The 13,874-nt window shown below is 25.3% G+C and overlaps 3 protein-coding genes across 5 annotated transcripts in view; 2 read left to right on the forward strand and 1 right to left on the reverse strand.

The window, feature by feature from the left end:
- LOC122500475 (putative E3 ubiquitin-protein ligase protein PFF1365c) overlaps nt 1-5,945 on the forward strand; it is a 32,738-nt gene extending 26,793 nt beyond the window's left edge. For all 3 annotated transcript variants that reach the window (XM_043609416.1, XM_043609415.1, XM_043609414.1), the window contains 8 exons: nt 944-1,486; nt 2,245-2,445; nt 3,112-3,463; nt 3,762-3,875; nt 4,151-4,312; nt 4,547-4,741; nt 4,902-5,218; nt 5,481-5,945. In XM_043609416.1, the coding sequence (XP_043465351.1) occupies nt 944-1,486; nt 2,245-2,445; nt 3,112-3,463; nt 3,762-3,875; nt 4,151-4,312; nt 4,547-4,741; nt 4,902-5,218; nt 5,481-5,695 (2,099 nt within the window). In that variant the 3' untranslated portion in view covers nt 5,696-5,945. The remainder of the gene's footprint in view (nt 1-943; nt 1,487-2,244; nt 2,446-3,111; nt 3,464-3,761; nt 3,876-4,150; nt 4,313-4,546; nt 4,742-4,901; nt 5,219-5,480) is intronic.
- A 429-nt stretch (nt 5,946-6,374) lies between these two features.
- LOC122500476 (transmembrane emp24 domain-containing protein 5) lies at nt 6,375-10,142 on the reverse strand. Its single transcript, XM_043609417.1, has 4 exons — nt 9,851-10,142; nt 9,106-9,302; nt 8,916-8,982; nt 6,375-6,709 (listed from the first exon to the last, which is right to left on the reverse strand). The coding sequence occupies exons 1-4, from the start codon at nt 10,040-10,042 to the stop codon at nt 6,479-6,481; spliced, it is 687 nt and encodes a 228-aa protein (XP_043465352.1). The 5' UTR covers nt 10,043-10,142; the 3' UTR covers nt 6,375-6,478.
- A 309-nt stretch (nt 10,143-10,451) lies between these two features.
- LOC122500496 (mitochondrial protein import protein ZIM17-like) lies at nt 10,452-11,825 on the forward strand. The gene has a single exon (XM_043609454.1). It carries the CDS (start codon nt 10,586-10,588, stop codon nt 11,204-11,206), a length of 621 nt encoding a protein of 206 aa, XP_043465389.1. The 5' UTR covers nt 10,452-10,585; the 3' UTR covers nt 11,207-11,825.
- The last annotated feature ends 2,049 nt before the right edge of the window (nt 11,826-13,874 follow it).

Genomic DNA, 13,874 nt, shown 5'->3' on the forward strand with positions numbered 1-13,874 from the left:
CAATTAATTCTTTTGAGAAATTTTATTAAAATTCTATACAAAATAATTGAATGCTTGCAAAGTACTTTATTAATTGTAAAAATAAGAAAATAAGATTAAAAACAATAAGGAAAATAATATAATTGCAAAAATACAAATTCAATTGTTTGGATGAAAATTTAGACACTTTCGAGTAATTTAATTCAACCTGCACTGAAAATAATTAAATTCTTCTAAAAATTGTTTTTAAAATTCTTTTAAAAATCTCAATTCTTTCAAAGGAATTTAATTATTCATGAAAATAATTGAATTCCTGGCAAGAGTTTTATTAAAATATTTGATAATAATTTAATTGTTTTGAAGAAAATTACAATTCTTTCGAGAAATTCAGTTAAAATTCTATTGAAAATAATTAAATTCTTATAAAGAATTGTATTAAAATTTTGTAAAAAAAAATTGAATAGTTTCGAAGATTTTTATTTAAGATCATAAATTTTTTTTAAACAATAGAATTCTTTTGAGAAATTCCATTTAAATTGTATTAAAAATAATTAAATTCCTGCGAAGAATTCCATTATTTATGAAAGTGATTGCATTGTTTTAAATAATTTAATAATATTTTTGAAAATAATAAATAATAATAGTTAAAAAATGAATTTTTTAAAAATTTGATACTGAAATCAAAAAATAGAAAAAAGTTTGAAATTTGCAAAATAACAATAAATCAAAAAATCGCTTTTCGCGCGGGTAAAATTTGCTAGTAATTGTACTAATATTATAATTAATAAATATCACAATAATTAATAAATAAAATAACTATTATAACATGTAATAATATTAAAGTAAAATTTAATACGTTTTTCAAAATTTTTATCAATTTTTAATAGTTTGTTTTTCTTCTATTCTAATTTTAATTGCAAACAATAATAATTTTCATAAACTAATCTATTTTCTTTCTTTTCAGAAACAACGTCAGATGACAGCAACTATGAGACACTCTACTCCTATCAGATCGATGACTTTAGTACAGATTCAGAGGCTGAGGAGGAAAATTGTGATAGTACGCAAATTTCGAGAACGATTTTCAATGAAAATTTGGAACCACCAACGAGGCCAACGCCACCACCGCCTAGAGAAGCAAGTCTCACGCAGTCCTTGGGAAGGAGGATGAAAATACTCCGACGAACGTGGACCATCACCAAGGGAAGTTTGGGACGAATGCGTCGACGAACCTCCGGGGACGATTCAACTTACAAGAGTGTTAATAATCATTCAGTCACGAATAACGACAACAGTAAATATTTCAGTTTTAAGAAGCACTTTAGAAAAAGTATCTCCGGCCTCTCGACATTCTATCTCGAGAATAATCAGGAAAATGGAAACGTGAAGGACAATCAGAGCAACAGTAGTATCAAGGAGGGAATTTATAGTAACAGTAATTGGTACACGGACACTGATATTTGGAGAGATGACAGCAGTTCCTTGCAATCTGAAGTTAATAGCGCTGGTAATGATTTCGTTTTCTTTATTTTCCTCAGTTTTATTTCATAGCAAGATTTCTTGAAACAATCAAGAACTATAAAAAGAAACTTTTAATAATTGAAAATTTCTTTTTCTGTTTGAATTTCAAATTGTTAATGTAATTCGAAAACAATCAAGAACTGTTTAAATGACAATTGTAATAATAGTTTAGAAATTTTTTCTGGACTCGAGTCGGTAAATGTAATTGACATTTGATTAAATTGACAAATGAGGCGTGGTAATAAATTTCAGTTAGTTTGAGAATTAAATTGTTGTCAAAGTAGAAAGTTAACTGTCAGTGCTTTCACATTGTTAATTAGGCTTCCTTCTGTTTGTCAATCAGCGCTGAAGATCTGACGATTATTGTTTTCTGTCTTTCGGTGAGAAACTGAGGCTTATTGTTCGCTTCTGGGTTTTAATTCATATAAATTGCGAATAGTTTTTAGCTCACATTTTTTGACCTCGTTATGGTAGAACTAGTTTTTTTTTCTTCTCATCATCTTGGATAGTTGATAATTTTTTTTCACTAGTCATTCATTCATTCTCTTATGATAATAACTTTTATTTTCTCCTCTAAACGTAAAAATGACTTTTGTAATAAAAAATTTAAAAGATAATGAGTAATTATTTTAATTAATCATTAAAGCAATCATTTATTATTGTTTTATCCATTTTGTACGAAATGGATAAAAATTTTTGAGAACTAATTTAATCTAATCTAATCTGTTTAATCGAATTTTTCAGATCACTACAGCGTTTTGATGGAAGAACCATTGTATCAATTTTATGCCGCGGCCGCCGCGAGAGTTGCCTTTGAATCCGATTCTGATGGTTATGAAGAAGTTGAAGATATCACACCATCCTCGGCTGCTATGGAACTTGCTAAACCTGGACATCGAACATTATGGTGTCAAACTCCTCAAGTTATTCACAGTGGTCTTCTACGTGAGTTATTTTTTTCATAGATAATAATTGATTATTAGAAGCGCTATAGTTTTTTTTTTAAATAATTCAATTTCAAAATGTTTTTAATTAAATTAAAGTATTTCGAAATTTTGATTGTAGTTGTAGCACTGTAATTATATTTGAATAGTTATTCTAAAAAATTATTAAGTTATTATTTTCCTAAAATTTATTAAATTTCTGAATAATTTTATTTAAAAATTCTAAAAATTAATTTAATTTCAGAAGAACTACATTTGTTATTTTTAAAAATAACTAAATTTCAAAAGCTTTTTAAATTGAAATTATTTAAGATATTCTAATTCCTGTGGAAAAATAAATTAGTATTTAAATAATTTTGTTAACAAAAATTATTCAATTAAACAATATTAATCTTGCGAGAAATTTTAATTAAAATTTTTTGAAGATAGTTAAATTCACATTGCTATCTTAATAATTTATTAAGATTTAATTAAATTTTCAATTGATTGGAAATTTTGTTAAATAATAAATTTTATATTTTAAAAAATTTTATTGTTATTATTTAATGAATTTATTAAATTACAAGATGTATATTAAATAACGATGTATAATTATAAAAGAAAGTATTAAAAGAATATTAAATTCATGTTAAAAGATAGTTTCTAAAATTCAACTTTTAATTTACAGAGAGTTTAACCGTGGAGGAGAAAAAAATGCAGGAGGCAAAATTCGAAATAGTAACATCAGAAGCCTCGTACTTGAATTCCTTGAGAGTTCTGAATAACGAATTTGTCACTAATAATGAACTAGTTAATGAGACACTTACTCAAGTGGAACGAGATAAACTCTTTGGTGGAGTTTCGTGTGTTCTAATGTCATCAGAGAGATTTCTTGCGGAAATGGAAAATGTGTGGAAAGAAGATCCAATGCTACTAGGCTTGCCAGATGTTTTACTTAAACATGCAGAAAGAAGTCTTGCCATATACGTCACTTATTGTTCAAGCCAAGTTAGCATAGACAGTACATTAAAGGAATTGCGGTAAATAAAAAGAAATACTTATCTAGAAAACACTTTATTTTCAAAACAATTTTTGTGAAGATTAAAACAATTTTTTAAATAAAATTTTAAATTTTTTAATGAAAATTCTTATTCTCATTCTTATTAATATTCGTTAATAAGAATTCTTATTCTTGTTAATATTCGTTAACAATAATTCTTATTCTTATTTATATTCGTTAACAAGAATTCTCATTCTTATTAATATTCAATAATAAAAATTATTTTTGAAATATTGAATTAATTTCAGTTTAAATAATTTGTATGGAAATTCTTTCAGAGCTAGGAAAGGGTTAAAATTTTTAGAAGTCGTTTCACGAATTGAAATGCGACCATCTTGTCAAAGTCTCTCATTACATTCGTTTTTGATGCTTCCAATGCAGCGAGTAACAAGGTAATTTTAGTTTTGTATTATTAAAATTCAACTATTTAACCAAAAAATTAAAAATGCGTAAGAAAGATACTTCATTAAATTAAGAACATTTTTATTTTTTTTGAATAATTATTATATCAAATTTAAAAACAAAAAATATCTTTTTATTTCAAAAAGTGTGGGAAAAATGTTCTTTTATTAAGGAATATTATAATATTCGGTTCCTTAATTTATAAATTTGTAATAAATTATCGTATGAAAAATGAGAATGTATAAAAAAAATATACAAATTTTAGATTACCTTTATTGGCTGATGCTGTTTTATCGAAGATACCAATGAATCATCAAGAAAGAGCTTCCTGGGAAAGAGTTTTATCACATCTAAGTTTTGTTGTTGCCGAATGCAACGAAGGAGCAAGAGCCGCGAGTCAATTAATTGAAATGGAAACTTTAGCAAGGTAAATAAATAAATCGATTTATTTCTATATAAATACATTCAATCATTGCTACAATTCTCTAAAAGTATTCTATTTGAATACAGTACAATTTCAATTAAATTTTTTGAAAGAATTTAATTATTTTCAAAAATTTCTCAAAAAAATTTTCGAAATATGTAATTTAATTATTTTTATGAATAATAACCAGAAAAATATAAAAATCGAGTTAATTAAAACACTTTTTCCGTTTTTCAGAAAATTAGAATACTCTCCAAAAGTGCCGCCCATCGATTTAAGGGAACGAAAACTCATTCGCAGTGGAACAGTAACACAATTGTCTATGAAATCAGACACGGAATATAAACTGACTTTTGGAAAAAAATTCCAAAAGACTCCTCTTTTTCTTCTTTTGCTCACAGATTATCTTCTAGTCACAAAACTCAAAGCCAGGTGTGTATTTATATTGAACTTATTATGAAAATTAAAAACTGAAAACCGAGACTAACTTAGCCAGGGATTCGATGAATTTAATGATTAAAGTTAAAAATAATTTTTAAAAGTAAAAATTAAAAAACTAGAGGAGAGAAATTAAAGGAAACAATTATTTCAGTAATCATGAAGACACGTATGCAGTGATAGATTTGTGTAAACGAAGTCTTGTTGCTCTGGAGTCGGTTCCGGAGAATTCACCATTTTCGGGACGACACGCAATGGTTTTAACGCTTCTCGAGAATCATTTGGAGCGACAAATGGAATATGTCATCACTTGTGAAAGTGATACGGAGAAAGAGAGATGGTTGGACGCTGTGTCACCTCCAAAATCAAATCTTGTTGGTGAAACTTTATACGAGTCGTGGGATTGTCCTCAAGTCATGGCACTTTATTCTTATTCCCCAGGACAACCCGACGAACTGGCAATGCAACCCGGTGAGAAAAAATCTATTTCTTAATTTTTTTTCTTTTTTCTTTTACTCAAAAGTAAAAAAAAAAGATTTTTAAGTACAAAAATAAATTAAAAAAGTGCAATAAATTTTTGTTCTTAAGAATCTTTTTATCTTTACTTTTGAGAGAAATTGTCGCCAAGTAAACCTTCTTAACATTCTTCTTTGTATGTTTATGATCTAAATTAGAAAGTTAATTTTCAATGTAAATTGACTAGTTTACATTAAAAAAAAAAATGTTTTTCCAGGAGATGTGATTAACGTCTCGAGAAAAATGGCAGATGGCTGGTACCATGGGGAAAAATTATTAGACGGCGAACAAGGCTGGTTTCCTGGAAATTATACAAAAGAAGTGGCCAGTGAACATGTGCGCGCTAGAAATCTAAAACAAAGGCATCGACTTTTGGCTTTGAATGGAAGTGTTTTGCAGCGACGAGCAAAACAATCCATGGCCATACACTAAATTCCAAGCAGGGTATACTAATTAAAACAAATTATTGTAATTAATTGTTAATTTTTGTAAATTATTCCATTGTACAGCTTTTTTTATATATAATTATCAATTAGACACTTGGTGTCATGTTGGTATAAAATATTGTATTGTAGGTAATAATAATTATATATTGTAATTAAACATAAATTATAGAATTGAAAAATTCTATAAAACTTTATTGTATAAAAAGCAGTGTAAAAAGACAATTTTTGTAACAAAAGTAAATGTCATTTTTTTATTTACTTTATATAAATACATTGTATTTATAAATATATTCAAGCTGTTTCGCAAATATTTATACATATATAAACGTCTCTTTTTTTTAATATATAAATATACTCAATGTATGAAAGGGAAATTTCATACTTCCATTCACGCAAAAATAGAATTCACAAGAAAGAAAAATTGTGATGTGTTTATATGGTAATCAGCCTTTAAAAAAATGGAATGAAATATACAAATTCTATTGTAACAGTCAAATAATTTCTTGATAAGTTAATTAACATTTACAAAAAGAAGAAAAATTCATCTTTGTTCAAAAAGTCTTGTTTCATATTTGTTTCATCATTTTTAAGTACTAAATATACGTTTGAAAATTAAGTTTCAAAATTAGTTTTTCAAATTGATATTTTCTTTTTTCGCGTTTTTCTTTTGAATATAGAAAACTTATCACATGTTTAGAGAATAAAGATCATACAAAAAATATGTTAAACGAGAATTCTTTTTCAGTTAAAATAATTCTTATTTATAATATTAAATTCTCACTTTCGAATAACCAGATGGTTTTACCTCGAAGAGCTTTCTCACGAAATAAACCTGCAACACTGTTGTGGCAATTATTACAATCAATTGTGCAATTGACCAATTTTGAACGTACGAATTATTGTCTAACAATAAATTTAAATCTCGTGCCTCGCGTCCTCGACTCTGGTATTGAATTTGTAGCATTTCATTGATATTTTTCTCCACGTGCGTTATCGCCGACTGAAATTAATAAATTAATAATTATTAGTAAAAAGAAAAATTAAATTAGAAAAGACAAGGTTGCCACCAAAAAAATTCAAATATATTCAGAGAATTGAAAAAAATAGTTCTGAGAAATTCAATTATTTCCAAAAATTTAAATAAAATTTTTTTAAAACTTCTATTACTTATTTTAAAAAAATTTGATAAATTTGATAAAATTAATAAAATTCTTCGTCAGATTTCAATTGAGGCCTTGGATCCAATAACTCGCCCGACGCTCGAAGGCACGCGCTAATACCAGTCGGGTGGTAGTGAGTGGCCCAGAGGCGCTCACTGCTCACTGACTGGCAGTTGCGCGTTCCTCCGAGCGTCGGGCGATAGAATTTAATTTTTTTGAAAAAGTTTTAAAAAATTATGAGAAATTCAATTATTATTTAAAAAAATTTAAATAAAATTCTTCACAAGAAATTAATTATTTTCATGAATAATATTTTTCTCCGGACTTCAATTATTTTCACAAATAATATTCTTCACAGGAATTCAATTCTTTAAAAAAAATTTTTAATAAATTTCATCGCAAGAATTAAATTATTTTCAGGAATAATAAAGCTCATCGCTGAATTTCAATTATTTTTTATACAATTTTAATCGAATTCCTTGAAAAATATAATTATTCTTAAAAATTTTATTAAAATTCGTCGAAAGAATTGAATTATTGTTATATATAATAGAATAATTCGCAAAAAGTCAATTATTTTCAAATTTTTTTTTAAATTCTCGTCAAAATTTCAATTATCTTTATAAATAATGAAATTCTTCTCCGAAATTCAAATATTTTAATAAAATTCTTGGCAAAATTTCAATTATTTTCAAAAATTTTCCTCAATTCAATGATTTTTAATATCTACTACTTTAATAAAAATTTTCAAAAGAATTCAATTATTTAAAAAAAATTCTAATAAAATTTTACGCAAACAATTAATTGTTTTCATAAATAATAAAATTTTTTGGCAGCAATTATTGTCATAAATAATAAAATTCTTTTTAGGAATTCAATTATTTTCATGAATAATAAAACTCATTGCAGAACTTCAATTATTTTTAATACAATTTTAATCTAATTCCTCGAAAAAATGTTATTATTCTTAAAATAATTTTTGATAAAGTTTTGATAAAATTCCTTATGAGAATTCAATTTTGAGAAACATTCAGTTATTCAAAAAATTATTTAGTTTTCTATTTAAATAATTGAATTCTTGTAGAATTTTTTGAGATGAATTGATTTAAAATTGAATTTCAGTTAAACTTTTAGATAAAATTGAATATTAAAAGCATTATATCGTAAATTTTTAGAAATAATTGAATTTTTAAAAGGTTAAAACCGTTTAAAAAGTAAAATCTTTGAAAATCTGAATTTTTCATGCTTTAAATTAACAATTCTGTAGAATTAATTTTTTAAAAAAGTTTAATTGATTTTTTTTTTAAATTACATCAAGTTTTTATTTTCTAATATGTATTTATTCGGATTAAATTATAAATGGATTTTAAAATTCTGAAAGAACTTTTTCAAAAATTATTGAAAATAATTTGTTTAAAGAAGAATTTTAGTTAAAAATTCTGAAAAATAATAATTGAATTGAAGAAAATAGTTTTGAAGAATTTAGAATAACAATATTCTTATAATATAAAATGATTTTATCACTCGGTCTTCTTCTTCACCATTTTTTTCTTCTTCGATCACTCCGAGTCTTCGACTCGGAGTAATAGATATTTTCATGTTTTATAATAATATTTTTATAAGTTATTGAATTTCAAAAGTTTTCAATTAAAAATTTTTGACAATCTTAATTCCTATGGGAAAATAATAATGAAAAAAGTAAATATTTTTTATGAAAATAAAAAACAAGGGAATTACTGATTCAAATTATGAATTGACTAAATAACGAATTTTTTAGTCGTCAAATTTGATTTTTCGGTAGCTACTTTTTTTAGCCTGAAAGCTACTTTTTTTTAAATTAATTCTTGAGTGCGAATATTACTTTTACAATGTATTTGAATTTCGTTTAAAAATAAATGAATTTCTATTTTTTAAAATTAATACAATTTTAAAAAATAGAAATAAAAATAAAAGAATCTATTCTTTTTTTTAAAGCATTGATTTCTAGTTTTTAAAATTTTGTTTTATTTTGAAAAAAAGTTATCTTGTGTGTAATGAGAAAATTACCGTGAAATTCTCCACTGAGAGATTCATTTCTTCCAACTCTTTCGTGAACTTTTCCCATTGATCGTATCTGTAATTTTAAAATTGTATTATTAGATTCTATTTTTAGAATTCAAGTTAATATTTAATTAAAATAGAAAATTAAGAAAACACTATAAATTTTTTAATGGATTTCAAGAAGGATTAAAATTACCTGATAACAGTGATGTATAAATTTACTAATTTTCCAGCAAATCTTGAAAACTGGTTATCGATACAAACACTGTAGTAACCACCATTTGTCGATTGATCCTGATAATCAGCGTTCGCTTTCCATTGATAAGGATGAACTATTTCCCCTGATGGATTTCTGACAGCGAAACCGGCTTTTCCATCACCTCCCCGAAGAACCTATTAGAAACATTTAAACGGATTAATAATTTTACAATTCCTTTAATTTATTTTCTAGACTTTAAAATTAATTTCAGAATAAATGATTAATATTTGTCAAAGTAATAAATGATAAACAACACTGAGAAGTTTTATATTTAATTATTTATCGTTACTAAATATTGATTTTATATTCTTCGTGTTACATTCAGAATTTTCAAAAAATTCCCCAAGTTTTTTTCCCAAGAGAAAATTCGACAAACAATTTTATCTTGTAGACAAAAGAGAAATGAATCTAAACAAAATTGATAATTTAAAGAATGATAATAAAATATTAATTTTCAGTTAAAAAGAATTGTATACTCATTTATAAATTGTGATGAGAAATTTCGATTTGTACCCATATGGAACAACACAGCTGGCAAACAGTTAACTTTCGGAGTAAATTAAATAATTTCTTCCCAAAAAATAAATATAATACTACCATTTGCTTTGCTTTTTACTAAAAATAGTCTCATTGTGTCAAAGGAAAAAAATGAAAGAATTATAAAATATTAATAAATAATTACCTGGAAGCTGACGTAGAAAGTGGCTCCAGGATTCACAAATTGAAAATAACAATCCTCCTTTCCAGGGTCAATATGGACCTTGTAGTCCATAGCTACAGCCGGCAAGGATTCATACCATGGTCTACTTGTCTCAGTTTTCGCCAGGGTAACAATTAACCCAGTGAAAACAAAAATACGTGCGATTAGAAGCATTGCACGAATTATTTTACCATCACGAACTCTTAACCATTTCCATAAGCACTTCCCGTTTCAATGGCTTTCAAACCTTTCGAAATATTAATTTTTGTACAGTTTCATCTGCATTTCCTTTTTATTTATTCACATTCATCTAAAGCTATCTTTCAATTGGTGGAGAAGCCGACGAGCGTCATTAAAAGCAACTGCGCATGCGCCACTAAATCTCCCATTGGTACAAAAAGCGCGGTTATTTCAAATAATTTAGATTTCAATCATTTAAATTAAAAAAAACAATTTTACAAATCAATATTAGAATTGGAAAAAAGTAATTTTGATACTTAAATACTATTAGGGAACTTAACAATTAATTTTATATAGACAATAAAAATTGTATCGATTCGAATTATTAGTTTGTTTTATAGGTTATGTTGTCATCGAAAGGTTATGTTCGTAGTCAACGTGCTCCAGAAAAACATTGATATTGCCAATCATTTAGACGATTTACTCGCATAAAAATATATTTTCTTCTAAAAATTACTGATTGTTAACTAGTTTAATATGTTCCTGATCCGAAGAGCAATTTTATCGAGACAAAACTTGACTTTAAAGTTAATTCAAGATCAAATAAACTCCAAAAATTTTGATGCAACTTCATTCACTGGTGGTGTGAGATTTTGTCAACAACAAAGATTTTGCTCTTCAGAACTTAAACAACAATCAATTCCAGAAGATAAAGAGGTTAAGAAACATCCTCTGGGCACAACAAACGTAACAAAAATGAAATTGATATTCACGTGTAAAAAGTGTTCGACGAGAAATAATAAAATAATTTCAAAGTTGGGCTACGAAAAAGGTGTTGTTATTGTACGTTGTGATGGTTGTAGTAACAATCATTTAATTGCTGACAATTTGGGATGGTTCGCCGATAGAGATGAAAAAACAAACATCGAATATATTCTCAGGAAAAAGGGTGAAACTGTTCGAAGAATACCACACGATTCTGACGGTTATATGGAATTTGTCACCAAGGAGATTCTCAAGGAATTTCAAAAACAACAAAAATCAGATGAATCCTTATTGGAAAACGAACAATTAGTGTCGGAAAATAATAGAAAACAACAGGAATCAGAGTCAACTGAACAAAAAAAAGACTCTGACAAAAAAGAAGATTTAAAATAAAATTTTTTTGAGAATAGTATAAAAATTTATTATAAAATTGTTTAAATAACATACAAAATAATCGCAGTGTAAATTTTCTTGTATATAGATACGTAAGTAAAATATTTGGAAAATATTTTTTTTTATTGTCTACGCGATGAATTTCAAACCGAAACCAATTAACAGAAAAAACTTCACTTTCAATTTGTTTTTAATTTTGAAATTATTTGATGTAAATTAAAATTAAATTATTAAATTAATACATAGAGCGGAAAACTTAAATAACTATTTTTATAATTCACTGTTTTTCATTTTTGATTTACTTTGCCCATATGATTAAAACAAAATCACTGGTTATTTTAATTAAAAAACTGAAATAAAGATTGAAATATTAAAATGATAATTATTACGATCAGTAATTCATATATCAAATAAATAATTTCTAAATCTATAATATTGAATTCCGACAATGTTAACTAGTTTTCATTAAATCAAATATATGGCGACATCATTGGCAAATGACAGAATTCTAGAAATGCAATAAAAATCTTGAGCGTTGTATTTTTTTTTCTTATATTCTATCGTAGTTGTGTTTAACTTTCGCAAATATTTTTTTATAAACAAAGTTAAACGTCACTAATTGACAATTGTTTTGAAGTTTTTTTTAATATTGTTTGGCTTTATTCCTTTCGACAATTTTCCATGTAGTATAAACAGCAACAAACAAAAAAAATGGATAAAATTTTTAAACGTTTTTATAGAATAACAAATTTTTATATAAAAGAATTTTAAATCACTTTGGAAACTTAAACTTCAAAAGATTTTAATCTAATTTTTAATTTTTAATCTAAATTTGGTTAAAGAAATTTTTAAAAATTTTATTTAAAAAATCTAATTTTTGATTATTCAGCATTGCATGGAATTTATATTAATTGAAAATAATTTCTTATAGGGTGACCACAATTTATCGGCGGTCATAAAATTTGTTGCTTTTACTACAAAGACGCGATATTCCTAGAAATCATTCTTTGGTCATTCCTGAAACCTATTCCAGTATTTTTATCTTAATAAAATACATTTAAACTTGTAGAATGTGATGCAACAATTTTTTATACTTAAAATAGTAACTGGTATTTCAACTTGTGTGGCATATTATTATTTTCTTTTTTTAAATGGAATAGTTTTCGTCAACTTCATATCTACAACGCATTTCTTTTTTTTCCCTCTTTCTTAATATAATATATAAGTTGCGAAATTCTATAACAATTAACAACAATAATATTTAATAATATTCGTAAGAATTTTACTAAGTACGCAAAGTGACTTTTTTAAAGTCACAGAATCAAATAGAATTTCATAAAATTTGGTTTATATCATCACTTAAAGTAATTGAGAGAGCTGAAGTTTTGTTACAAATAGAACTTGAAATATTAACGAAATAAAAATAATTCACATAAATATTTACTTTTTTCTACTTCTTTGAAAAAAACAATTTTGAAAATTTCATTTAGTTTTGAATTCCTTCTGAATTTTCTATTTTGCATAAATTATTTTGCACAAAACTTCGAGTTCTTTTAAAATTACAGCACGTATTAATAAGGCACTAGAATTGATTTTTGATCAGTCATTATTCACGTTTGTATTGAAAACACAACGAAAAATGATTCTTCAAAACTTCATTTCCTGAGCTTAACTCTTCGTAAGTAAAAAAAAAATCTTAAAAATTATAGTCTTGATAAATTTAAAGAATATAAAAAAAAGATAAAGCTAATATATCCGAAAATTCGACTTTAATTCTCTCGCTCTCGCGAGGAAATCAAATCGAATCATACTTGGTCATGTTGATCAATTATCATATCATTTTTGTTAATGTATTTAAAAATAAGAGAGTGCAATTTCTATTTAATTGTGCGACAAGATTTTTACTTATTTAGTCAATATTTTTTTATTTACTGCAGTGAAGTTCACCACTTAAATAATCAACGATTTAGAAGAGAAAATATTTTTCTAAGCAAATTTTTATCGATATTTTCGCTTAGAAAATTTATTCTGATCAACTATTTTAAGCAGAAATATAAATATAATTATAAATGAAAGAATTTTATTACTATTTGAGTATAGAAAATATTTTTCTTGAATCGTTGATTGAATTCGATTTTTTTTAATTTGAATTTTCAATTATTTTTGCGAACATCTAATAGAAATTTTCTACGTTGGCGAAGTTCACAATGTTTATATTCAACGATTTAGAAGAAAAAGAATTTGTCTAAGCACATTTTTAGAAATTTCCACATGAAAAAATGGAAAATTTGTAAACAAAAATTTCTGATCTACTATTTTAGACAGAAGAATTTTTAAATGGAAGAATTTTATTGCTTTTTGAGTAGAAAATATATTTTTATTCAATCGTTGATTGAATATTTCATTTGGAATTTCGAATTATTTGTACGAATTGTTTTACTGAAGCAATTTTTTACGATCTCAAAATTTTTATGACAAAATTCTACTAGAATTCAATTATTATTTAAATACAAAAAAACAATTTATTGAATAATTTTTATTGTTGAAACAAAATAATGTTTCTTAAAATTGAATTCTTATAAAGAACTATATCAACAAAATTTTTAAATAATTGAATTCTTTTGACTAATTTTAATAAAATTTTTAAGAATAATTACATTTTTTCCAG

The sequence above is a fragment of the Leptopilina heterotoma genome, unplaced genomic scaffold (assembly GCF_015476425.1).
Source record: "Leptopilina heterotoma isolate Lh14 unplaced genomic scaffold, ASM1547642v1 Lhet_187, whole genome shotgun sequence".
Lineage (NCBI taxonomy): Eukaryota > Metazoa > Arthropoda > Insecta > Hymenoptera > Figitidae > Leptopilina > Leptopilina heterotoma.